At 32.6% G+C, this 26,152-nt stretch overlaps 1 protein-coding gene across 2 annotated transcripts in view; it reads right to left on the bottom strand.

Moving 5' to 3' along the window:
* The window catches only part of LOC111149636 (neural cell adhesion molecule 2), a 514,271-nt gene that overhangs the window by 159,155 nt on the left and 328,964 nt on the right, over nt 1–26,152 (bottom strand). For both annotated transcript variants that reach the window (XM_022506828.1, XM_022506836.1), the window contains 3 exons: nt 23,002–23,119; nt 11,106–11,266; nt 8,817–8,962 (listed from right to left, as the gene is read on the bottom strand). In XM_022506828.1, the coding sequence (XP_022362536.1) occupies nt 8,817–8,962; nt 11,106–11,266; nt 23,002–23,119 (425 nt within the window). The remainder of the gene's footprint in view (nt 1–8,816; nt 8,963–11,105; nt 11,267–23,001; nt 23,120–26,152) is intronic.

Here is a 26,152-nt window from a genome sequence, read left to right as displayed (position 1 = left end):
TTGTGCCTAACATGGTTCATGCAAACATAACAGCTCTTGGTAGTATTTGTTGATAGTTGTTAAATGAATTTGGGTAAGTGATAAAGAAAACATTAGTCATATAAAATCTTATCACTTTAAAGATTATTTTACTGCTTACATTTTATGAAATTTATCTTTTCAAGAAGTCATATTTGCCTTAGAGTTAAAAAAAAGAAAAACACAAGAAAAGGTTAATGTAATCTTCACATTTTAAATATAAAAGATCTAAGAATTTTCAACACTGAAAATTTCATGTGATTTTCATGTGATGTGAAACATTCACACCATTACCTTCTGCCTTTTATTAAAGGGATTTAAATAAATCATTTTTTAAAATGGGAAATTTCCTTAGGTCCAAAGCTGTACATGGACAATAAGGAATAATATCCTAAAGCATAAAACAATAATCTAATAATGAATACATTTATGTAATAATAAATATATGCTGAGATATTTAAATTGTTATAAAATTTAAAACATCATGTTTTGTTCAAGTAGTTGTGTGACAGAACTGCCTATCTTTATTATTGCCAGAAATCCCTTTGACCTGGTATTTTAGTCTGCAAGAGCATTTTAAGTATCGCCCGGATCACAGTGCCTAAATACATGGAGAAAATTGTTCACCATTTCTGCGCTATTAAAATAGAAACATTTCAGTACAACTATGTCTTCAGTACATGTATGTGCAAAGCTAAATGTTAAACTATTCATGCTTAGTAATTTTTTAATCTTAAATTTCATTTTAAATAAATCGTGAAGTAACAAAGCAATATGGACTTAAAATACGAAAATTAATGTAGAATCAGGTTGCTCTCTTGGACACAGACAGTTTTCAAAATGAATGTAAAAGGACAGAAAATCCTATTATTTTAATCACAAAGTTTTGAACTGGTTTAAACTCAGACCATGACTAGAATGTGATGTTTCACTTCAGCAAAAATAGGAAGAAATTGTTTTTGAGGTTAACCACTCTGCTTAATGTATTGAGTTTATTGGCATCATTTGGAAAGGACCATTTGGTATTAAGGACTGAAACTAAATGAGTTTCTGTTACTATGATCTGTAATCTCTTTAGCCTTTCATTAATAATGAAACACATTTATTTACTGGAAGGAAGTGCCTGGTCCCATCAATAGGAGGACAGAGAATGGCTTTCTGTCCTAATCGAAATATGTTTGAATGTGCTACAGTGCCCAAAATTTCATAACTAAATTTTGTAGCATGATAATTCAAAGTATGTTTGAAAAGCAGTTATTTTAAAAGTATGATCTGTGTACATGCTATAGCTGTACATAGCTCTTTCAATTATTTACTAATTGAAATTATTTACTAATTTACAGCTATAAGAGCTATCCACAGAGTAAAATATGTAAAAGAATAATTTGTAAATGAATATGTAAAAGAATAATTACCCATAGAGTAAGATATGTAAAAGAATAATTTGCATGCTAGCTTTAATATGACTTTGGAAAACAATTATTTTATAGTTTTATATTTATTTAATGATATTTAAAAGTATAACTAATATATTGATTCTACTGGTATTTTTGGGCAGGATTAGAATAAACTGAAAACTAATTCATTTTAAAAAACTATATAACAGGAAACACATGACTACAAAAGAGAGGATGTCAATCAAAGAATGACAATTATCATATGGTTTCACTCACATCTGGAATTTAAGAAACAAAACAAAGGATCATAGGAGTAGGAAGGGAAAACTGAATGAGAAGAAATCAGAGAGGGAAACAAACCATGAGAGACTCTTGATTCTGGGAAACAAACTGAGGATTGCTGGAGGGGAGGTGGGTGGGAGGATGAGTAACTGGGTGATGGGCGTTAAGGAGGGCATGTGATGTGATGAGCACTGGGAATTATATACAACTGATGAATCAGTGAACACTACATCTGAAACTAATGATGTACTGTACGTTGGCTAATTGAATTTAAATTTAAAAAAGGAAAAAGTGAGGAAGCTGTCAAATGACTGAAGCTTGAGAAATTCTACTTTAAGACAGTTATAACTTATTGCTACACATTTTAAATACTTCTTATTCAATGTAGGGTGGGATTAATTTCCAGTAGAGAAAGGCCTATAATTTACTATGCAGGACAAGTACAACAGGAGTAAAATAATTATAGATTCTGTATCTTAAAAGAGTAGATAAGTGGCACATGTGAGATGTCATCTTCCAGACAAAATTATAAGCACTTTGTAATTATTATATAAAACATTCTATTCATATAGGCAGGTTTGCATGCTGTTATATTTACCATTTTGTAAGAATTCTAGAAGTAAAAATCACTCCCCGTAGATCTTTTTACTTCCACTTACTCTTAAAATAACAAGTAACAATATTTCTTCAAACATGTTTAAAAGACACCAGGTTTATCAGATGACTATGAAATCCTAGTTTGGAAAATTTATGGACAAGGCACTGTGAAGTAACTTTGCTTTGTGGAGTGTGGCATTTTTTTTTCCTCGCATTTTAATGACCTGTTTAGCCTTTCTTACAATGTGAAAGAGTCTATTTAGAATCAATATGTATCACTATGTAATGTGGGAGGTCTACATGGGCCCAAAAGAAGGCAAAAAATGAATCATTTCCTAGAGAGGAAAATTTGGGGGTAGGGGAGAAGACAGAGTGGAAAGAAATCTGTGATATTTCGTGTCTCATAAGAAGAAGGACCAGCCTTTCTTTAGCATTAGAGTCTATCCTCACCCAAGATAGAAAGTTTGAGCCCTCATCTACGCTTCCCTGCAGGGATGGAAATTGACAGCAAACATACAGTGAGTGAGATGAATACTCAAATGCAGATGCTGGACACTGTCAGCTTCCTCGAGGAATGTGATACATAGTTACAAGATCTGGAAATGATATTGCTAGAGGTGATTTTATAGTAAATTCTACATACAGTTATGTCATGGAAGCACAGTCTGTAACAACTGTTACATGTTCTTGTGTTATTCATACAGAACATATGACTATGCTCAAAGAATTTATCTGGTTCCCTTTGTGACAGCAGTCATCAACAGGGAATCAATATGATCATTTTTTCATGCATAAAATATCTGAAGACTGGATATATCCAAAGACAAGAGAAAATAACACTTTTAAAATGTTTGATTTGTGTCTAGGATATTGTTATATGGACTTTCATTTCATCTTCAGAAACTTTTTTCAGGGATATCTTATTATTTATATGGACTTTCATTTCATCTTCAGAAACTTTTTTCAGGGATATCTTATTATCCTGATTTAGACATGCAAAAACTGAGGTCAGATATAAGAAGTAATATAGTGAGTGATACACCAAAGTGTCAAAAGGACAAAGTGACAGAATTAGGATTAAATGTTGACTTGTGTGACGTTTTGCATGACTTCCAATACCTATAATCTTACATATACTAACATTCATTAATAAGAATGATAAGAAAGAATGATCTAAAGAAACTGGTTCAAAATAGATGACAGATATTAATGCCAGGCACTCTGTCAAACACTGTAGAAACTTAATCTTACATAATTGGTAGATCAACTCTGTGAAAGAAGCAGGGTTTTTTTTTTAAATAAAGATTTTAGTATGAAAAATTAGATTGCTTAGTTTGTTAATTAAAAAAACAATTTATAAGTTTCAATTCATGGCTGTTTTATATTCTAAAACAGTAGCTTTGGTTTTGTCCTAAACTTTATTACATAACATTTAAATATTATTAAGATTATATGTATAGTATCCATTTAATGAAGAAGCTAGGGATTTCTGATTTTTATAAACAATTGTATTTTAAGATGACTCCAAAATAAAGTGCTAATATTAATCTGTAAGTGTAATGAATTTCTGGATAACCCTGGTAAATCAATATTTTTAGAGAGAATCATAAATAATACTTAAATTGCAGTAAAGTGTCTAGAAATTTTCAATAAATGGGTAACTAAAAGTGAAAAATGTGAAATTTCTTTAACAATAAAATGATGAACAAAATGTTATTTTGAAATAACAATGGATACTAAGAAAGTATTTTTGAAGCAAGTGAATACTCGTTTTCTTACATCTTATACATATTTCTGAAGTTTTCTGAAGTTGTTAAAATTTCATACACTATTTTAAATATAGGTAAGATGCACTATAGTGGGTTAGATGAAACAGTCATGAGTTTAAATGTATTTAAGGACCCCACTTTTTGTTGTGATTTCTGAAGGATGCCATATTATGCAAAGATATTTTATGGTATACTAATATACATAGTTCAATTGTTCTACAAAACTATGGATACAGAAAACATACACATGTGATCACATTTGAAGTGCCTTGTGATGTCCCCTTTGCTGAGCCTCTGCAAATTCCTGATCCACAGAATCATGAACAAAATAAAATGGCTGTTTTGTTCCACTTTGTTTTGGGGCCATTTAGCATGCAGTAAGAATATCAGAAGTTAAGTTGTGAAAATGTATATACAGTGCTTATTAAGATGTTATTTACATAAGGCTCTTTTGGGCAGTAAACACTTCTTATGGATTCCTAACATTTATTCCATGGGAAGGGAGCTCGTGAACATACCAGTTCTGGACTTTCCAACTCCTTAATTACTCTTCCCCATAAGAACCAGGCAGATGTTTGATGGGTAACTATGAGGGTATCATACTGATCATACTGAATATGTTCTTCTTAGCTGCTTTCTTCTTTTATTTTCAGAAAGGACTTCCTGTAGAGACCAGAGGTTCTCCCTTGCTTTCAGCCATGATGGTAACCTTGACAGTGATATCTACTCTCCCACAGTGGGGGGCTACAAGGTCTAATGCTACTCAGGACTGTGCTGGGTAAGTCTATCTAATTCTCTGGTTCGGTATAAGAACATTCACTTACCTGCTGGCTTAAGTCACATGACATTTTATCTCTATTTATTTTTTTTGTCTTATCTAGTGATTGAGAATTTAGGTAAGGAAAGGGGATATTATTAATTGAGACCCCATCCTTTGAAAATCTACACTGATGAACATATGTGCTAAGTGCACTGCCATATTTGGGGATTAAGTTTTTAGTATGAGCACATTACACTGATGCTGTTTCACTATGGCCTACAGAATGAGCAGTTTCATCAAAACATTGATAGTGTGTACATGATGGGAAGTTTTGATTTGTTTTGTTCCATATTTCCCAAGCCTCTATCAGGTGCCAAGTAATCTGTTAAGAGCACTTTTCTGTTGACAGGATTAGCTGTTAAATTTCATGTGACTTAGAGAATTACTTTCCAGAGTATGACCTGAAGTCAACCCCTATGATACCAACCTTATGAGTTTATTAAATATGTACTTCTAGGTCCTGTATCAGACATACTAAATCAACATCAGGGAGTGGGCTTCTAGAAGGTGCATTTTAACAGGCTCTCCAAGTGATTCTTGTGGAAAATACCATCTCATGCTTTCCATGACAAGAGAGATATGATCTGAATATACTCCACGATAGTGTTTAATCAAACCTCAGGTACCAGACTTTATGGAGTCTATTAACAACTAGAATTTATTCAGAATAACAAACAAGATAAACTATGCCTTAAAAATTATGTAATATGCAGTATAGCAAAACCATGAAGGCCTAGATGAACGTGGCTTGAGTTCCTGCTCGGGTATATATTATCTGCATGACCCCGGGTAAACGTTCACCTTCTAATCCTCAATCTCTAGCATGGATGTAACAATATTTTCTTTTTAGAGTTGCTGAAGGAATTAATCAGACAATCTCTTTAAAAGTTACTGAGAGGGCACCTGGATGGCTCAGTGGGTTAAAGCCTCTGCCTTCAGCTCAGGTCATAATCCCAGGGTCCTGGGATCAAGCCCCACATCAGGCTCTCTGCTCAGCAGGGAGCCTGCTTCCCCCACTTTCTCTCTCTCTCTGTCTGCCTCTCTGCCTACTTGTGATCTCTGTCTGTCAAATAAATAAATAAAATCCTTAAAAGTTAAAAAAAAAATTATGTAATATGACAAATAATATAACAAAGATAAAATAAAGTTTATTGAATATTTACAAAATGTAAAGGGTTAGGACTACTTCCCAGATTTATTCTACCTTTAAGGGAAGTAAGTGTTATTATCCACATTTTAAAGATGAAGAAACTCATATTAATAAGAGTTCAGATAATACTGCCAAATGGCAGAGCTGAGATTCAAACCAGGTATGTCTTACTTCAAAGCTCAGGTCAACCATTCAGTTTTTGAATTTTGGTTGTTGAAGAAACTAGTAATGAGAAATGAGGTTTACTATGCAGAAAATAAGATATGAATCAAAATAATTTAGGAGAAATGTCATGATAGAAAGTGAATGACCTTCATTTCTTTACCCACTGGATAGAAGTTACATTTGGAAAAACAAAAGCATATATGGTTTTCTATAATTGTTTTGTAGGAAATAAACCAAATAAAAAATAAAAAGAGTATTTTAATAGAGATGATTCTTTTCAAAAAAACTAGTTGATTATTCTTCATAACTACTAGAGAAGAAATTTCTGAATATAGTTTTGGGTGGCCTGGGGTTTACAGTATAGAAAAAAATGTCACAGCCTTCTGGTTACTTGACAACTTTTCATGATAAAATAACTGGATATAATGCATCTCTCATTTTTGGTATACACATAAGGAAACATCCATTAAATGAAGAGTAAACACTATCTTAAGATGAGAATTTTCAGGTGCTGGCTTGCTACTTTGACAGAACATCTACTAAAATTGGAATGATACAGAGAAGATAAGTAAGACCCCTGCATAGGGTTGACATGCAAATTCCTGTCCCATACTTTGAAATAATTTCACATCAAATTGATCAACAGCTACTAGTGAAAAAAAAAAAAAAAAAGACAAGAACTTTTAGGAATTTTACAGTAGTCAAGAATATAAGGAAAGCATGAGTTAGGAATATGAAGGTATAATTAATAAGAGCTTGTAGACATGAAAATCATTATTCTTGAGAGATCTAAAGAAATGTACTAAATTGGCAGGAAAACAATTACCTACAGTCTTTTATATCTATTTTTTTATAATTTAAAATAATTTTATGGAAATATAACTCCTTTCAGATTTGACAATTGTGCCTTAATATCTAGGATTTTCTGTTAAGAAAATGTTAAAGCAAAGTCTGTATGGTTTCTCTGGGTTTCCAGAAGATATTTTATAAATTTGATTTTTAATTTGTATATATAAAATAAGTATATCAAAATATTATAACTATTACCAAAAAAGATATAACTCTCTTAAAAATGCCATCATGAGGAGGAAATGAAGCAAAGTATGATATATAGATATATATATAGGAATACATATCATGTATATCTTATATATATGTATATGATACATACATATATACATATATATGTGAATACAATTCTTACAAAGAATAAATAGTAAATAGCTAGGGAGATGGCTGTTTTGTCAGTTTATGGAGTTAGCATGTTGTTCAAAACTACATGAGTTGGAGGGATAGAAACTGTCTTTCAGATAAATTGGTTTCAAATTTTTCTGCTATCCTTATTAGTACGTCAAAGGTACTTATATTGTAGAAATCACTGTCTTTTGCAGAACTTGATTTAAATTAATGAAAAGCTTCAAGGAGTTTCTCTCCTTTATATTAATATCAATATAAGAAATATTTCTTAATATTAATATTAAGAAAAGATATTGGTAAGCTTAATCTTACCCTCTTTTACACATGTGAAATGTCAATTCATTTTATCACTAATTCACTATCTTTTCCTTTCTGTTTCACTTTGTCCATACTTTGGAGTTTTGTGTGAATAATTATTAAAAAGAGCAATAATGAAAGTCTATTATTAATTAGTTAGTAATGTAAATGTATTCTGGTGACAGGTCGCCTATTTACATGCGACTGACAATTACCAAAGTACTGTATTTTGTTCTGTTTGTGTTTATTTCTCTTTATTAGATTCTAAATTACATGAAAGCAAACCTAACTGTTGAAACACAACCCAGATACTCGCCAGTGTGACTGGAATTGTGTCAAACCCTGTGAGAAAACTCCAGGAGATGGAGGGCAAGAGTCTTCCTGGGCCCAGAATAAACATGGGAGGATCCCTGGAATGTTTTCATGTCCTCCTTGAGATAGATCTGATAAGTGTGGAGAATCCCTAACTTGCTCCTGTCATTTAAAGCTAAGAGATAATCCCTGTTGTTCATTTGTCTCACTTGATTGCCTGCACGTAAATCACATCTCACATGTAGCCTACACCCTGCACATAAATCTATATCTTGTTTGTCATCGGATCTTGTGGAAGGTATAAAAGAAGTGATTGTAAGAAATAAAGATGTCTACTGATCATCAGTCAGTAGTCCCCCCATCATTTCAGCTCTCATCACCAGGATCCCCACCTCGTGAAGGTGACACCTAACTTTGCACCGCACAAGACAATTCTAAAGAGTAAAGAGTTAATGATGACAGCAGAATTTGGTCTGGGATGACTCTCATTTTCACAGCATGGGGTGGGGAGCTAAAATTGCAATAACTTATAAATTCCATGTATGCCAAAAGTCCCTGTAAGAATACTTAAGAATATCAACAACCTAAAATTTTGTGACATAATGAAAAACATCTTTAAATATTACACTTTCACTTTTTTCTCCACTAATTTTCGGGCTGAGTGTGGTAGCATTACCTTTTGAAAAATTCAACCATTTCTTGCATTCCTACAAGTTACTTGGTAAACTGAAGTCCAATGTGAAATTTAGTAATGTGCAAAACTCTGAAAATACAATGGTATTGAAAATCACTATATATTGAGATCCTTTTACCTTATCTCCTTCAGAAAATGTGATGCCATCTATTGCTCTTTTCCAAGTGATTTCTGGTATAGGCTCCCCTTCTGCTTCACATATAAGTGTGACTTGACCATTCTCATACGTAGTCTCATTTTTAAGCTGTATTATGTGAGGCTGTACTGTAAAGAATATATACATTACTCAATCTGTATGGGAGGAAAATATCACTATTCAGACTTAAAAGCCGCAGTGGGCACTTAAGTTCACATTAGTACAGTATAGAATTACTAAGATTTTAACAGTTACAGCAGCACACTTTGCATTAAAGGAGTGCCAAGAGACTCACAAAATACAGGGGGGAAAGCTTTAGAAAATAATTCTCATCAATTATCATAAAAAAAAATTTGAAGTGGCTTAAAAGCCAACATACAAATTATAATTCCTTTTGAAACTTTGCAATTTCAAAAGAACTTTATTTTTCCCACTCTTAAATCTACAAAATTAAAATTTCCTCTTTTAAAGCCACATGGTGGCTTTATGTTTATGAGTGTGTATGTGTTCATGCGTAACATCTGCTTATTTAGTGATTATCTCTTAAGCTTTAAAAATAATTCCTCCTGAGAAGGAAAATGATGATTGTATCTTGAATATGTGTAAGTAAAATCGTGCACAATATTTAAAATATTAATGAAGTAAGTATATATATGTTAATTCTTACATTATTCCAATTGACTTATTTTTTACTTCAGTTTATTTTAACAAAATTTTAGGCATTGTAACTAATCATTTCATTATAATTATGACTTCAGTAATGAGAAAAAACATTATGTCTGCTAATTTAAATTATCATTATATTAAAAATATGTCCATCCACAAATTTGCATGATACCACCGATCTTTACAATTATAAAATCTGTATTATCTGCATTTCTTAAATTTTTACATGGTAGAACTTTAAAGGGATGAAAGCCAGCACATGGTATTTCAGAAAAGTAACACTTTATTTAATCTTTAAATGCAACTGATCATGGGATATAAATAAATTGCTTTTCATCTTGGAAACTTAGTTTTCAAATATTGGAAATATGGAATGTATAATTTTTAACAATTCAGTGTTTATTGCATTGACTTTAATGGATTTAGTTGGATTTCTACTATATATATTTGATTTTGTTTCAAGCACAATGCAAATTTGTTTAGTGTTACTATTAAAAAGTGATTACAACAGTGATGTAGCATATCATGATGTATTTTCCATTTGAAAAGATGAAAATATTAAAATCTTTTTTTTATCTCTTTGTTCTCACTGCCATCTTAATAAAAAAATGATTAGTATTTCATAATGGCTCTCTGATGTAAATTGAGAATATCTACTCTTTGGGATTATCTCAGAAACTATTATTAGTAATTAATAAATTTTTTATACTGAGTCATATTTATTTAGTGTAGGTTCTAAAGAGAACAATCTTGTTAAGTGGCAGATACTGCTAGAATAAGTTAACAACTTTTTATGATTTCTAACAATTTTATTTACTCTTTCCTCTACATGAACTATGGTCCTTCTTACTCTCACAGAATTTTCCTTCTTTTCTTCCCACTTCCTCTTTTTGTTGTGAAAGAATTTTGATAACAGTGTTTTGAAAAATGGAGAAAACATATTAAATGCTATTGATGCATATAATTTTGTGTTGTGCTTTTTAAAGACAATGACATATTCCAAATACACAAGTAAAACTGGTTTTCTTCTTACAAACATAATGGAAGCTAAATCAATTAAAAAAAAAACAAACACCTTACTGCTTATCCACTTTCTGTAAGTTCCCCAAAGAAAACAATACAGCTTTTGGTAAATATGAAAGATATTCATATTATATACCCTTTTAATAGAATGAAGAAAAGTAATTTCTTATGCTTACAGGTCAATATTTCCTAATTTTAGCTTACAGATGTGTTCTTCTGAAGTATATTAAAAGTAAAACTAATCTCAACATGTGTCACATAAAGATTTATGAAGACCAACATATATATATATATATAAATATAAATGATCTATAAGTTATAACAGATCCCAGTTATGTGTAATTTAAAGGAATTTTCTTCCATCTTCTGTTATCAGTCATCCAATATTTTATAAGAATATACATGTATATTTCATGTAATTCCTCAAATAATTCTATCTGGTAGCTGCAATGCTAAAATATGTTTCAGATTAGAAAACAGATTTAATTTTAGAAAGTTAATGACATATAAGTGACAGAGTAGAATTTGACTCAGACTTCCCTCTAGACATCATAATGTTAACCACTATGCTATAATACTTACCAAAGACCTGGAGAAATGCCTGCTTTTCATCTTCTCCTGCTTTATTTGTGGCCCTGCAGATATACGGACCCCCATCACTATTAATTATGTTCCTGACAGTGAGTTCTGTATTGCCTCCCTTCAGTATGTACTTTTCATTTTCTTCAATGAACTTGCCATTCCTAAAGAAGAAAACAGAGGTTGATCTTCATAAATCTGACTTCATAACTCAGGAGATTGTATTCAATTTTTGATCGGTAGTTGTCAATCATTACATGGATTTGGATAGACAAAGCTATATTCTAATCACAAGTATACTGTTAGTAATCCAGTAAAACTCAAGTTACTAGATATTGAAATTATAATTGAAAATTGCTTAAACTTAGAATCAAGAATAATATTTGAGCTATGTTGAAATCTTAACACTGATCTTAGGCAAAATAAGCACATTGGTTCAATTTTTACTTTATTAGCAAAAAAAAAAATTGTGCTGCCGATTTTAATTTCATATACACTTTTTGTGTCAGTGAATCAACACATATTTATTTACTAGGTACCTAGGATACATTTAAGAGACTTTCTATGGAAACATCCTCTAAAGAAGTTTCAAAATAAACACAATTTAAATATGTTACCAATTTATATTGCAAATAAGCACTACCAATAAGAGGGTAAGATGAAACAATTATGGGCAAATGCAGTTAGAGAAATTATCCTGAATATGATGATTTAATTTACTATTCATTCTTAGATATGTTTCCTCTTAAACATAAATAATTTTCAATATTTTCCAAGTTCTTTCTGAGTTGAAATAGTCTTCACTCTCCTCCAGTTCCAGTTTTTGTTATCTATTTAAAAAAGTCTTTCAAACTTTTTCTATAACTTACAATAAGAAATGTCTTAAACATACTTAAATCTTAAGTAATTTCTACAATTCTCCTTAATATATGTGAAACCTTCTTATACTGTCTATTCCCTTCCATTCTAGTTTATTTACATTTCCTTTTCCTCCTTCTCTTTTTCTTTCTCCTTTAGTTTTCCTTCTATTTCTTATAATGGTATTTTGAAGGACTGAATTGATTGTAAGGCCCACTACTGTAAAACGTTTAGGATCTGTCCTTAGGGGATGGGATATCTATTTGTCCACACAAGTTTAAATTTAAAAAAAAAAGAAAAAAATTTTTGAAAGAATTATAACAAATATTTCCTAGAATGAGAGAGAACATTTCTTCAATACCCTAAATGATCTTTCCAGTGAATTCTGGTTTCACTTTCCAGAAAGCATTGGCACATGTCCTAATATAATACTTATCCTTCTATGGCTCATTAACATCCATTTTTCCCATTTCTATTGACATCTCTAAAGATATCATGAAATGTACAAAAATTGCATGAGAGTGGGGTGCAAAAGTAGTCTGTAAAATATTAATACTACCTATATAGTATTTCTCTGTATTTTTTAATATTCTTTTCATATTTTTATTAATTTAAATTTTATAACAACCAAAAATAATGTTTCAACAACTTTGTCAAGAATATAATGTATAAGTAGAATTTTCACAGCAATTAGTGATACAATATATTTCTTACTCTAATCATTAGAAAGTAATAATTTGTAGGACAACAACAATAACAATAATACTAATACTCTAGAAGTTTAAGCAACTTATGGCCTATAAGACACTTTCCTTATATATTCAACTTGGCTTAAAACTCACAATTAGCTCATATGTCCATTTTCCTTCTTACCCTCATTCACATATTAGAGAACTAAAATTGTAAATATGATTTTCCCACCCCTGAAATCATAGATGAAGAAAATTAGATTTACATAGTAATATAAGCAGCAGATTAACTAAATTCTAATGTTCTTTCTGACAAAGAGAGTTATTTTCCTACCTCATTTGGAATATCATGCCAAATATTTGAAGTATAGGAAATGAGTGAGACCTGGCTACCTATCATGAAGAATTTGTAACATGATTGGCATTAGAGCAGTAACTGAAGATAAGATAGATCCCATTAATGAATTTATCATAACTTTTTTGTGTTAGGTAGGGACAAGGAGGGATATACTATAGTAGGACAGAAGGAAAAAGATGATGGGTAAAATACTCCAGAAATTTTCATGGGGAAAAAAAAAATTATGATTTGGGCTCTGAAGTGAATGGCGAGATCTTGAAGAGATTTAGAGGAAATCTGTGTGTAAAGACTATCATTCCTTCAAAAGCTCAATTTAAAGATATCAGCAAGAGATATAACCAAAGTAATAGCTCTTTAACACCACTCTCCTAATAAACTTGTGATATGGAATACACTTGCTATTATTCACACTCTACTTCTGAGGAATCCCATGTCTGAAAAAGATTCCCAAAGAATTCTGATGGAATTCTGTAAGCCTGTACTTTAAAATGTAAACCACTTCTCTAAGTACCCCTTTTCTAGGCATGAGAAAATAAGGATTAGAATCAGGGAATTAGTGGGGATAATAAAGAAGAGAGGATAGTTCCACTTTCAAGCATAATGGAGTAACACGGACCATATCTACCCTCCCATTGTAAAGAGCAAACAATAGGCACTGATTAATTAACAGTTTTTAAACACTAATCAAAAAGTAGCTCATAATAGTGACCTCTTAAGACGACCATAGCTTACTATGAGAGGAGGGTTTCAAGTCTGTAGCTTGTAAGGGGAGAACCCAAGCACAGCCAGGCAGAGTTCTCAGTTGGAGGAGGTTAAAGTAGCTAGAATTTGTGAACCAGAGAATATAAGAAAAGACAGCTGCACAAGAAAGAGGGTAGAGAGATATGCCGTGTATCTCCAACCAATCTTTAACTACTGATTTGTGACTGCATGCCAAAAAGGCTTTCCCAGCATAGGCAAAGAACCACTGGAAAAGATAAAACACAACAATCCCAGAACCAGGAATAATTTGCTTCTCAGTCATTCAGGGTAAAAAGACCTAAAATGCAGGACATTAAGTCACCTCCTTAGAAGAATATTGCTTCAATAATGGAACCAAGCTGACCCCAGGATGAAGCTTGCTCTGGATCCACTAAAAGAATCTAAAAGCAATCCTCAGATGATCGAACACATCCCAAGTTACCTCCTACATCTAAAAATAGAGTAAGAGAGTACAAGACTATCCAGTACTCCAAAACATAAAATCATTAATACCTGGCACTCAATCAAAAATTACCAGGCTAGTATATAAGTAGGAAAATATGACACATAACAAGGAGAAAATTCAATAAATTAGAAAGATCCAGAAATGACACAGATGATAGAAATGGAGAAAAGATTTTTAAAATAACTATTAGAATATATTCTATATATTCAAGAAAGTAAAAATGAGCTATAAGCTTGTAAGAGGAAAGAGAAAGTCCTCTATCATAGAATGTATAATAAATATTGAGTAAATGGAGGGGAAGTTCAAGATGGTGGTGTAGGAAGATCCTGAACTCAACTCCTCCATGGACACACCAAATCTTCAGCTATGCAAGGATCAATTCCCCTTGAAAAATACAGGAAAACTAGCTTAAGAGTTTCTCCACAACAAAGGATAAAGGATTGAGACAGGTAAGAGAAGCAGAAATATAATCTTGCCAAAATTCCTACTGTCAACATGGCAAATCACAATTTGGAGGAACATCACAAATTTGGAGTTTCTCCCTGAGGAGTGAGGGGCTTATACCCCATATCAGGCACCCCAACCCTTGGGGTTGACACTGGAGAGATGAACACCCAAAATATCTGATTCTGCAAAGCAAAAGGGATTATATGTTAGAGATCCAAAAGGCTGTGAGAAATGAAAAGGCTGCTTTTAAAGGTCTTACAGACTTACCCCAGGAATCTCAAAACAAAACAAAAAAGGTAGTTTGGAAAGCACAGTTCTATATGCAGTGGACATTGGTTAGCATGTGCTGGAGACACAGGCGTCTGGTAGAACATTTTACAGGGGAAAAGATGCTGGTGGCACCATTTGTGCATTCTCATTCAACCTTGCTAGTATTGTAGGGCTTGCCCCACATAGCCCTGTGGTAGCTGTAATCCTATAGCCCTGATGCAGCTGCCTGATTTGCCCTTTCCATAAGCTCTGGTGGCCCTACTATTGCCAGTGAGCTCCCTCCTATCTTGGGGTCCTTCTGGGTTCCCCCATAGCCTCTCTGAAGCCAGCAGGCTCACCCTGCCCACATGCTATATCTTCCTGCACCCCGCTATGCCAAGCTGTTCATTCCACACTTGTACTCTCACCAGTTAAGAATAAATCAGACTGTGTAGGTAAACACAAAGTTCAAGAGACATCCAAGAATTAGGGCAAGGTTGAACAAAAAGTTTCATCACCTACACAAGACCACTCCTTCTAGAATGGGAAAGATAGCTATTGCACCTCATACACAGAAACAGAAATATAAAGAAAAACAAAATGAGAAAACAAGAATATATGCCCAAAAAAAAGAAAAACATAAAATCCAGAAAAGAAACAAAAATCCTTGTTGAAATGGAGATAAGTAATTTACCTGACAAAGAGTTCAAAATAGTGGTCATAAAGATGCTTACTGAATTGGAAAAAGAATGGATGAACCCGGTAAGAACATCAAATAGACAGAAAATATAAGAAAGTATCAAACAGAAGTCATGCAGGTGAAGAATACAAAAACTGACCTGAAAAAAAAAATACACTAAAGAATTTCAACCACAGTTTGGATGAAGCAAAACAGATCAGCAACCTGGAAGACAGGACAGTGGAACTCACCCAAAAGGAACAACAACAACAATAGTAATAAAAAGAATTTTACAAAGTGAAGATAGCTTATGGGACCTTTGGAACAACATCAAGTGGAATAACATTCACATTATAGGGTCCCAGAAGGAGAAGAGAAAGAGAAAGGGACAAAAAACTTATTTGAAGAAACAATAGCTGACAACTTAACCAACCTAGGGAAGGAAATAGACATCCAGTTCCAGGAAGCACAGATAGTTCCAAAAAAGATGAACCCAAAGAGCTACACATTATAACACATTATAATTCAAATGTCAAAGTTAAAGAAAAAGAGAAAATATTAAAAGCAGCAAGAGAATAACTTGGTACATATAAAGAAATCCCATTAGACTATCAGCTGATTTTTCAGCATAAACTCTGTAAGCCACAAGAGAATGGCATGGTGCATTCAAAGTGCTAAAAGGAAAACTTCCAACCAATAGTATTCTACCCAGCAAGGCTATCCTTCAGAATAAATGACAGACAGAGTTTTCTAGACAAGCAAAAGCTAAAGGATTTCACACCACTACACCAGCCTTGAAAGAAATGTTAAAGGTATTTCCTCAAGCTAAAAAGAAAATGTACTAGCTAATAATAAGAAAACATATGAAAGTAAACACCTGACAGGAAAAGGCAAATATATTAAGGAGCAGATTAACCACTTAAAATTTAAAAATGAAGTTTAAAAGACAAAGGTAGTAAAACAAACTAAAACTACAATAATTTGTTAAGGTATACACAAAATAAAAAGATTTATGACATCAGAAACATAAAACATGTGGTAGGGGAGAAAAAATCTAGAGTCTTTAATATGTATTTAAAACTTACAATGCTCACAAGTTAAAATAAACTGCTATACAGACAGTCTATTATATGTGTGCTTCACAAAGCAAAAACCTGTATAGTAGATGCACAAAAGATAATGGGAAAAGAATCTTAACATAACACTAAAAAAAGGTATGAAACCACAAGGAAAAAGAGCAAGAGAAGAAAGGAAGAAAGAAGAGCTACAAACCATCCAGAAAACTATTAACAAAATGGCACTATGTACATACCTATCAATAATTACTTTAAATGCATATGGACTAAATTCTCCAATCAAAAGACGTATAATGGGTGAATGGATAAAACAAGACCTATTGATATGTTCCCTATAAGAGACCCAATTCAGATCTTAGGGCACAGAGAGATTTAAAGTGAAGGGATAGAAAAAGCTATTCCATGCAAATGAAAATGAAAACAAAGCTAGCATAGCTATACTTATATCAGACAAAATGATCACTTTAAAACAAAACAAACACAATATAAAGACAAGGAAAGGCATTATGTAATGATAAAAGGGTCATTCAAAAAAGAAGATACAACATTTATATATAATTATGCACCCAAAATAGGAGCACCTAAATATATATAGCAAGTATTAACAGACCTAAAGGCAGAAATTGACAACAACACAATAGTAGTAGAGGAATCTAATACTTCATTTACACCAATAGATCTATCATCCAGACAGAAAATCAATAAGAAAACATTGAAAACATTGGCCTTACACAACACATTAGACCAGATGGACGTAATATATATATATATAGAGAGAGAGCACTCCATCGAAAATCAGCAGAATACACATTCTTCTCAAGTGTGCATGGAATATTCTCCACAATAAGTGGCATTTGGCTAAAAACAAGTCTCAATAAATTTAAGAAGACTGAAATCATAGCAAGCATCTTTTCTTATCACAGTGATATGAAAATAGAAATCAACTACAAAAAGAAAACTGGAAAAATCCCATAGAAAAAAAAGGAAATCTTGCCATTTCTAACAACATAAATGGACCCTAAAAGTATTATGCTAAATGACATTAATAGACAGTAACAGATGAATACCGTATGATTTTACTTGCATGTAAAACCTGAAGAACAAAAAGACTGAACAAACACAACAATCTCATGGATACTGACAATGGACTGGTGGGTGTCAAAGGGGAAGGCAGTTAGTGGATGGGTGAAATGGGTGAAGGGCAATCATTGTATGGTGACAGATGGTAATTAGACTTATAGTTGTTATCACATTGTAATGTATCAGAAAATCAAATTATTATGATGTACCTGAAACTAATAATACCTCAAAAATAAAGTCCTTCATCAAACTTATAGAGATAAAAAATAGGATGATGAAATATACTCTGGTAAATTTGAGAGCAGTTTAACATTGCTAAAGAAAAAAACCAATAATTTGAAAATATAGCAATATATTTTAATAAACTTAAAGACATAAAATTTGAAAACAGAAAAAAGGACTCAAAATTCTATCTGGTATCATTTTATTCCTAAACAACTTCTTTAATAGTTTTTACAATACTGACATTGATAAATGTTTAAACACATAACAGAGCTTCAAAAGACATGGAATAAAACAGAGAGAACTGAGAACAGAAAGAAATAATAGTTGTAAAATCAGTAAGGATATAGAAGATGTGAATAATACTAATCACCTAGCTGATCTATTTGATATTTAGAGACTACTCCATATGATAGTGGAATACCTATCTATTTATCTATCTCTGTATAGATATATACACATATACACATACATGTATTTTGTCAAGTGCAAACAGTACATTTGAAAATATTATAAAGTGAGACCTAATAAATTTAAGTAAATTGATATCATACAAAGTATGTTTTCTAACAATTAAGGAATTTAGTTTTAAATTAGTAGCAGAAATACATATGAAATATACCCAAATATTTGGAAAAAAAATCAGCAACATTCTAAATAACCAATGTCAAAAATAATGTTACAAGAATTGATATGGAGGAACAATTATATCCTGATATTTATAGCAGCAAAATCAACAATAGCCAAATTATAGAAAGAACCCAGATGTCCATAGACTGATGAAAGGATAGAGTAATTGGATAAAGAAATAGTACAATGGAATATTACTCAGCCATCAAAATGAAATTTTGTATTTTGCAATGATGTGGATGGAATTAGAGTATGCGATGCTAAGCGAGATAAGTCAGAGAAAAACAAATACCATATGATTTCACTCGTAGATAGAATTTAAAACACAAAGCAGATGAACACAGGGGAATAAAGGAGAGAGAGAGGCAATCCACAAAAGAGACTCTTAATTACAGGGAATAAACTGAAGGTTGCTAGAGGGGCAGTAAAGGGAAATTGGTTAAATGGGTGATGGATATTAAGGAGGTATCTTGCTGTCATGAGCACTGGCTATCATATATGAGTGATGAATCTCTAAAATTCTATACCTAAAACTAATATTACACCATATGTTAACTAACTGTAATGTAAATAAAACTTGAAACAAACAAGAGAACATTACAAGAAAAAAAAATTAAATACTTGAATAAGGGGTGCCTGGGTGGCTCAGTCAGTTAAAGGCCTGCCTTTAGCTCTGATCATGATCTCAGGGTCTTGGAACCAAACCCTGCATCAGGCTCTGTACTCAACAGGGAGCCTGTTTCTCCCTCTCCCTCTGCTCCTCCCCCAACGTGCATTCATGCACGCTCTATCTCTAATAAATAAATAAAATCTTTTAAAAATATATTTGAACTGGACAAAAATGGAACTGCGACATATTAAAATTAGTACAGTGCAATTAAAGCATTGTTAAAGGGAAAAATGAATGCTTATATTAGAAAAGTATAAACGATTGAAATCAATGATGTATGTATCCCCTTTGAGCCACTAAAAATAGAAGAGAATATTAAACAAAAAGTAAAAAAAAAGGAAGACAAAAATAAAAATAAGAGCAGAAATCAATGAATTAGAAAATAGAAAAACAAGAAGAAAATAAGTGAAACAAAAGCTGATCATTGAAAAGATCGTTCTTTTCATAAACATTTCTCTAGACTGATCGGGATGAAAAGAGAGCAGAACAAATAACCAGTGACCGGGTTATCAGAATGAGAGAGGAAGGATCAATATAGATAATGCACAAATTATAAGTATAATAAGAAAATACTGTGAATGACTATATGCTAGTAAAAACAACTGAAATGAAATGGACAAATTGCTGGAAAGATAGATAGCACCAGAGACCACTAAAGACAAAGATATTACTGGGATAAACCTAGATCTATGAAAGCACTCGAATTTGTAGTTAAACCTTTACACAACACAAGTCTTAGCATAGGCTATTTCACTGGAAAATTTTCCAAATATTTAAGAAAAAATAATAAGCATTATAATTATACATTATATATACACATATATAAATATGACATATATAAATGTCAAAATAAAAACTAATTTTAATTTTTTCTATGTCATTACCATATACTCCCATTCTGCTTTTATACATTAATTATCTAGAGAATGGAACAATTATTCGTACCATTAAAGGGATGAAACAAATGCTATATGAAGATGTAAAGATAAAAAACACAGATTTAAATGACTTACTATATTAGCTTATGAATTTGACTTATTCTAGCCTGTATGATAATTATGTATCCACTTAAATATGAGAATTTTGAACAAATGTTGAACTTTAAGACAGAAATCTAAACAGAAGGAAGTCTCCCTGGAAAGATAAAATGATGAGAATGAGATTCTAGAACAATATTTGTTCATTGTAATGAATGATCCAAGAGCTTTTCTGTGCTGCAATTAGATGTAATATTGACTCTTAAGGATACACACCAGAAACCAGAAGTCTCAGAGATACATGATCATTATCTGGGGTGAATATGTTCATGTTTGATGTGTAATCCTTTGGAAAATACCAACAGTATGTCACAAAGGAATTAATGTTTGCAAAGAACATCTATTTACCTTATTTGAAGAAATATCTTGTTTATTGCTACCTGCTGTATTAAATGGATAAGAGTTTGAAAGGAGCAGAATATCAGTAAGTGCTCAGGAATTAATAGAAAAAAAGGGAATTGGGTTGTAATTATTCTTCTTGAAAAAGTTTTTTAAAAAATGTAATCCTCACTATGGCTAATTTTTGTCAATACGAATATATTTCTACTAATTGTTTTCTTGTGATTATTCTTAAGCTATTTGGTTCATGAAGCATAGAAGAGATTCTGTAAATATCTGTAGTTATGCCTGAGTGGTAACCAGAATTAATAACTAAGATGCATTTTTAAGATTGTCCATTTGTAAAGTTTCATTGTCTCCTTTTTAACAGTTAGAGCCACAACCCAAAAGAATGAAATATATTGAAACTGGACCATTCCCTTATACCATACACAGAGATAAACTCAAAATGGATGAAAGACCTCAATGTGAGACAAGAATCCATCAAAATCCTAGAGGAGAACATAGGCAATTACCTCTTCGACATTGGCCACAATAAATTCTTTATGTCTCCAAAGACAAGTGAAACAAAAGCAAAAATGAACTTTCAGAACTTCATCAAGTTAAAAAGGTTGGACACAGCAAGGGAAACAGTCAATAAAACTAAGAGGCAGCCCATGGAATGGGAGAAGATATTTGCAAATAACATTACAGATAAAGGGCTGATATCCAAGATCTATAAAGATATATAAAGAACATCTCAAAATCAACACTCAAAAAACTAATAATCCAGTCAAAAAATGAGCAGAAGACATAAACAGACACTTCTCCAAAAAAGACATACAAATGGCTAACAAACATATGAAAAAATGTTAAACATCACTAGCCATCAGGGAAATACAAATCAAAACCACAATAAGATACTACCTTACAACAGTTAGAATGGGAAAAACTAACAAAACAGGAAACAACAAATGTTGGCAAGGATGTGGAGAAAGGGGAACCCTCTTACACTGTTGGTGTGAATGAAGCTTGGTACAGCCACTCTGGAAAACAGTATGGCGTTTCCTCAAGATGTTAAGAATAGAGCTACCCTATGACCTGGCAATTGCATTACTGGGCATTTATCCCAAAGATACAGACATAGTGAAAAGAAGGGGCATGTGCACCCCAATGTTCATAGCAGCAATGTTCACAATAGCCAAACTGTGGAAGGAACTGAGATGCCCTTCAACAGATGAATGGATAAAGAAGATGTGGTATATAAACACAACGGAATATTATTCAGCCATCAGAAATGATGAATACCCACCATTTGCATCAACATGGATAGAACTGGAGGGGATTATGCTAAGTGAAGTAAGTCAAGCAGAGAAAGACAACATATGGTTTCATTCATATGTGGAACATAAGCAATAGCATGGAGGACCATAGGAGAAGGGAGGGAAATCCAAAGGGGGAGAAATCAGAGAGGGAAATTAGCCATGAGAGACTACGAACCCCAAGAAACAATCTGGGGGTTTCACAGTGGGAGGTAGTGGGAGGAGGGGGTAACAGGATGATGGGTATTGAGGACGGCATGTGCTGTGATGAGCACTGGGTGTTATACTTAAGTAACGAACCACTGAACACTACATCAAAAGCTATACAGTGCTAACTGAACATAATAAAAAACATGGACAGAATCAAATTAGTATTAAATAATTAGAGACAAAATATTTAATAATATAAGTCAATTAATAAAAAGCTGATGAAAAATTTTTAAAAAAGAATGAAATATGTTGATATCTGTTTGATGTTAACAGAAATCAAGTAACATTTAAAAATTCTGTAGAAATATATAAAAGTAAACTGTCAAGGAACAGATTTAGAATAGAGAGTTTATTCTTTTGATGAAGTAAATTTTTAAAAAATGACACTACATTTATGGAAATTTAGCTGTACATAATTAGCTTTTTTCCTGAATAATATGGTACATAAATAAAACATACAATTACATTTTAATATTTTAATAAAATATTATTTTTATATACACACAGTGGTGATGCTATTAATACTCGCATTCCTATTTCTAGATACTCTCTAGAAGTAACATTAACGTGGTTGAATTAGTCATGGGCTTCTGGGCCCACTTTGGCCAAAAACATGCCTTATACGAAGAATAACCAGCTGATTAGTGGGCCTTTGACTTGGGTTAATTCACTCTGTTAATCTCTTTAACAATTTAATCTAACCAATTTAACTGAAAACAAAACCACCACAATCTTTTAATAAAATTCTAAAGAATGCTTTTATTCTTGATAAAATAAGATCAGAAATCTTTTTCCATGACATTGATTCTGGATACAAGCCAGAAGGATGTACACGTATAACACCTACCTGTACCAGGAGATGGAGGGCTCAGGGGAGCCAGAGGCCCTGCAAGATAACGTCATCTCCTCTCCTCTCTCTGCTGTGGCATTAAAGGATTTCTGAGGCATTGTGATTGCTGGCGGCACTGAAAAAAGACATAAACATAGATTAAATAGAAATGAAAAACATTTCATCAACACCATTGAGACTTCCTTAGAACTACTTAGCTGTTGTTGTGGTCATTCTTAAAATGCTAAGCTTTAGAACTTGATCACTTACTTCTGTACTTACATTACTTACATCAACAAGATGGACTTGGTTGCATAGTAAAATGACTTTAAGACCACTGACCTGCATTCCAATGTACAATAATTAAATAATACACACCTGTGTCATTTTACCATTTTTAACCCATCAATTAAGACTAAACGAGAAACTAGACATTTTAACAAATTTATATGTATACTTTTATGAAATATTTCCCACAAAAAAACAGACAATACCACCCTGACTGACAGCACACTGAGATCTACTTGGAGCACAAATGGATTTCCTATTTGGGTCTTCATCGGCATATGTAATTCTATAAGCAATCATTCACTGCTTCAAGACAGGGCTTTCAAATTAGGTGTCAAACGATAATGTTCTTTCTGATTAACTGCACTTAATTTCTTCACACAACTATAGAACATTTTATGAAGAGAAACTGCTCAAGCCATAGAGAGTATGAAATAGATTTTCATGAACAATTCAATTTTAAAATTAAGCTTCCCCAATTTCTAACTAATTACATTGCAAAAACTGTATATGCTGCACATTTAGACATGTTGAAACTGTTACTGAAATGTACTGTGTGCAATAAATAAATCAATAGTATCCATAATAGATGCTAAATATCAAAGCACAGCATAAATTTTTATTTTAATGCACACTTTAATGATTTTCAATTGAATCTGACAAAATGATATTCCTAAAATTAATTATATTAATAGAATTGTTTTTTATATATCCTAAACAACATGACCAGACAGGCATTTAGAAGTGTGACATTAATTAAATATCTCCACAATAGCATTCAGGTCAGCATTGATGCTGTATTATTGTCATTGATGGTGGGGATAGGAACTGATATGTATCTTACCAATTAAGCACAATAAATCAAGTTTCTGCCTTTATGAATTTAGATACAAGGGACATGATCTGACATGCTGTCTCTAAAGTAACATAGTAATTACAAGTATTACAGTAGGATGGACTGTTTTTGAGACATTAACTCTGCATTTTAAGTACACTAAAATTTGACTTTCTGTACCTTGTTTTACTTCTTTTGTAATTATAGAAAAGAACACTTTAATCAAAATGTAATGCCTTTCATTTTGTTATAATAAATGTAGTTGCAATAGCACATGACTATTTTTTTATTACAACAATAAATATTTTAACCCATTAGATAATTACAATGTAAATGAACTCTTTAAAAAAAATTCTCCATTTGGGTAAATTTCTGTATTTGTGTAAATGGAAACATTTCAAAATGGGGAATCACATGCTCCAGTGCTTGTCCTACTATTTTTACTACTGAAACACATAATTTATTCTTTATCATAATTTTCTGTTCTGTAGTATAAACTGCATATGCTGGATGGTTTATAAGAACTGACAAATCTTAATGTTTACATTTTATGATACAGTGACTCAGCTCATGAAATGTGCGTTCTTACTTAGAGTGTGGATTTGTCGAACAATATTACCATTGCATATTTATAGGGTAATTTGAAGAGTAATTTCGGAACTATTCTGAAGAATAATAGCATTCAAAACCTGCAGAGGTGTTCACTAGTTCTGATGCCAGGATATTCAGGGAATTTGTAAGCCACTGATCAAACTATAGAGCATTTTTATGTGTACTACCTCATTGGTTCTGAGTTTGCTATTGAGTTGGAGTAAATAATTTTTTTTAAAGACTTTATTTATTTATTTGACAGAGAGACAGAGAGAAAGGAGTGGCAGGCAGAAGGAGAGGGAGAAGCAGGCTCTCCAAGAAAGCTATTCTTGCATAACTCATTGATTAATCAGATCTGGGCAAAATATATGTCACCAAATAAATTCCCATGTATATCCTCTATTTGGCAGAAGACTACTAAAACTAAGATTCACAGTCCTTTCTTACTTACTTTTCCTTGTTTTTACTCTTAAAGCTGTGTGACACTTAGAAATTAGTATAGGGGCGCCTGGGTGGCTCAGTGGGTTAAGCCTCTGCCTTCGGCTCAGGTCATGATCCCAGGGTCCTGGGATCGAGCCCCGCGTTGGGCTCTCTGCTCCGCAGGGAGCCTGCTTCCTCCCCTCTCTCTCTCTGTCTGCCTCTCTGCCTACTTGTGATCTCTGTCTGTCAAATCAATAAAATCTTAAAAAAAAAAAAAAAGAAAGAAATTAGTATAAAGATGGATTTGAAACAGATGGTAGAAGAGTAAGAGCTATCCTGGCAGCAATTTCAGAATCTGTGTAATGTAACCATCTTGGATCTCTGCAGTCTACTACTGGAGATTTGAGCTTCTAAGAGGAGACACGGAAGGCGAATTGCTAGCAAGGTCTCAAACAGGTATTTGTACAGCAATGTCCGTGTTCCCAGCAGCATTATTCACAATATTTTACGAGTGAAAGCAACCTAAATGTCCATCACTGCATGAAGGGATAAGCAAACTGTGGTACATCCACAAAAGGGAATACTATTCAGCTTTAAAAAGAAAGTTAATTCTGACATATACTACACATGGATGAACCTTGAGGATGTTATATCAAGTAAAATAATCCAGTCACGGAAAGACAAAATACTCTATGATTCCGCTTACTATGTATGTACTTAGAGTAGTCAAAATTATCGAGACAGAAAGTGAAATACATTTTTTTTTAAAGATTTTATTTATTTATTTATTTGACAGACAGAGATCACAGGTAGGCAGAGATGCAGGCAGAGAGAGAGGGGAAGCAGGCTCCCCACTGAGCAGAGAGCCCGATGTGGAGCTAGATCCCAGGACCCTGAGATCATGACCTGAGCCGAAGGCAGAGGCTTAACCCACTGAGCCACCCAGGCACCCGTGAAATACATTTTGATTAAAATTCTTGACCTTCCCCTCTCAACAGTACCTTACCCCTTTCCTCCTTAACCTCTTAATTAATT

The sequence above is a fragment of the Enhydra lutris genome, unplaced genomic scaffold (assembly GCF_002288905.1).
Source record: "Enhydra lutris kenyoni isolate GAN:26980312 unplaced genomic scaffold, ASM228890v2 scaffoldscaffold2, whole genome shotgun sequence".
Taxonomy (NCBI): Eukaryota; Metazoa; Chordata; class Mammalia; order Carnivora; family Mustelidae; genus Enhydra; species Enhydra lutris.
Note: the sequence above shows the minus strand (reverse complement) of the source record. Positions and strands in the feature narration are given on the sequence as shown.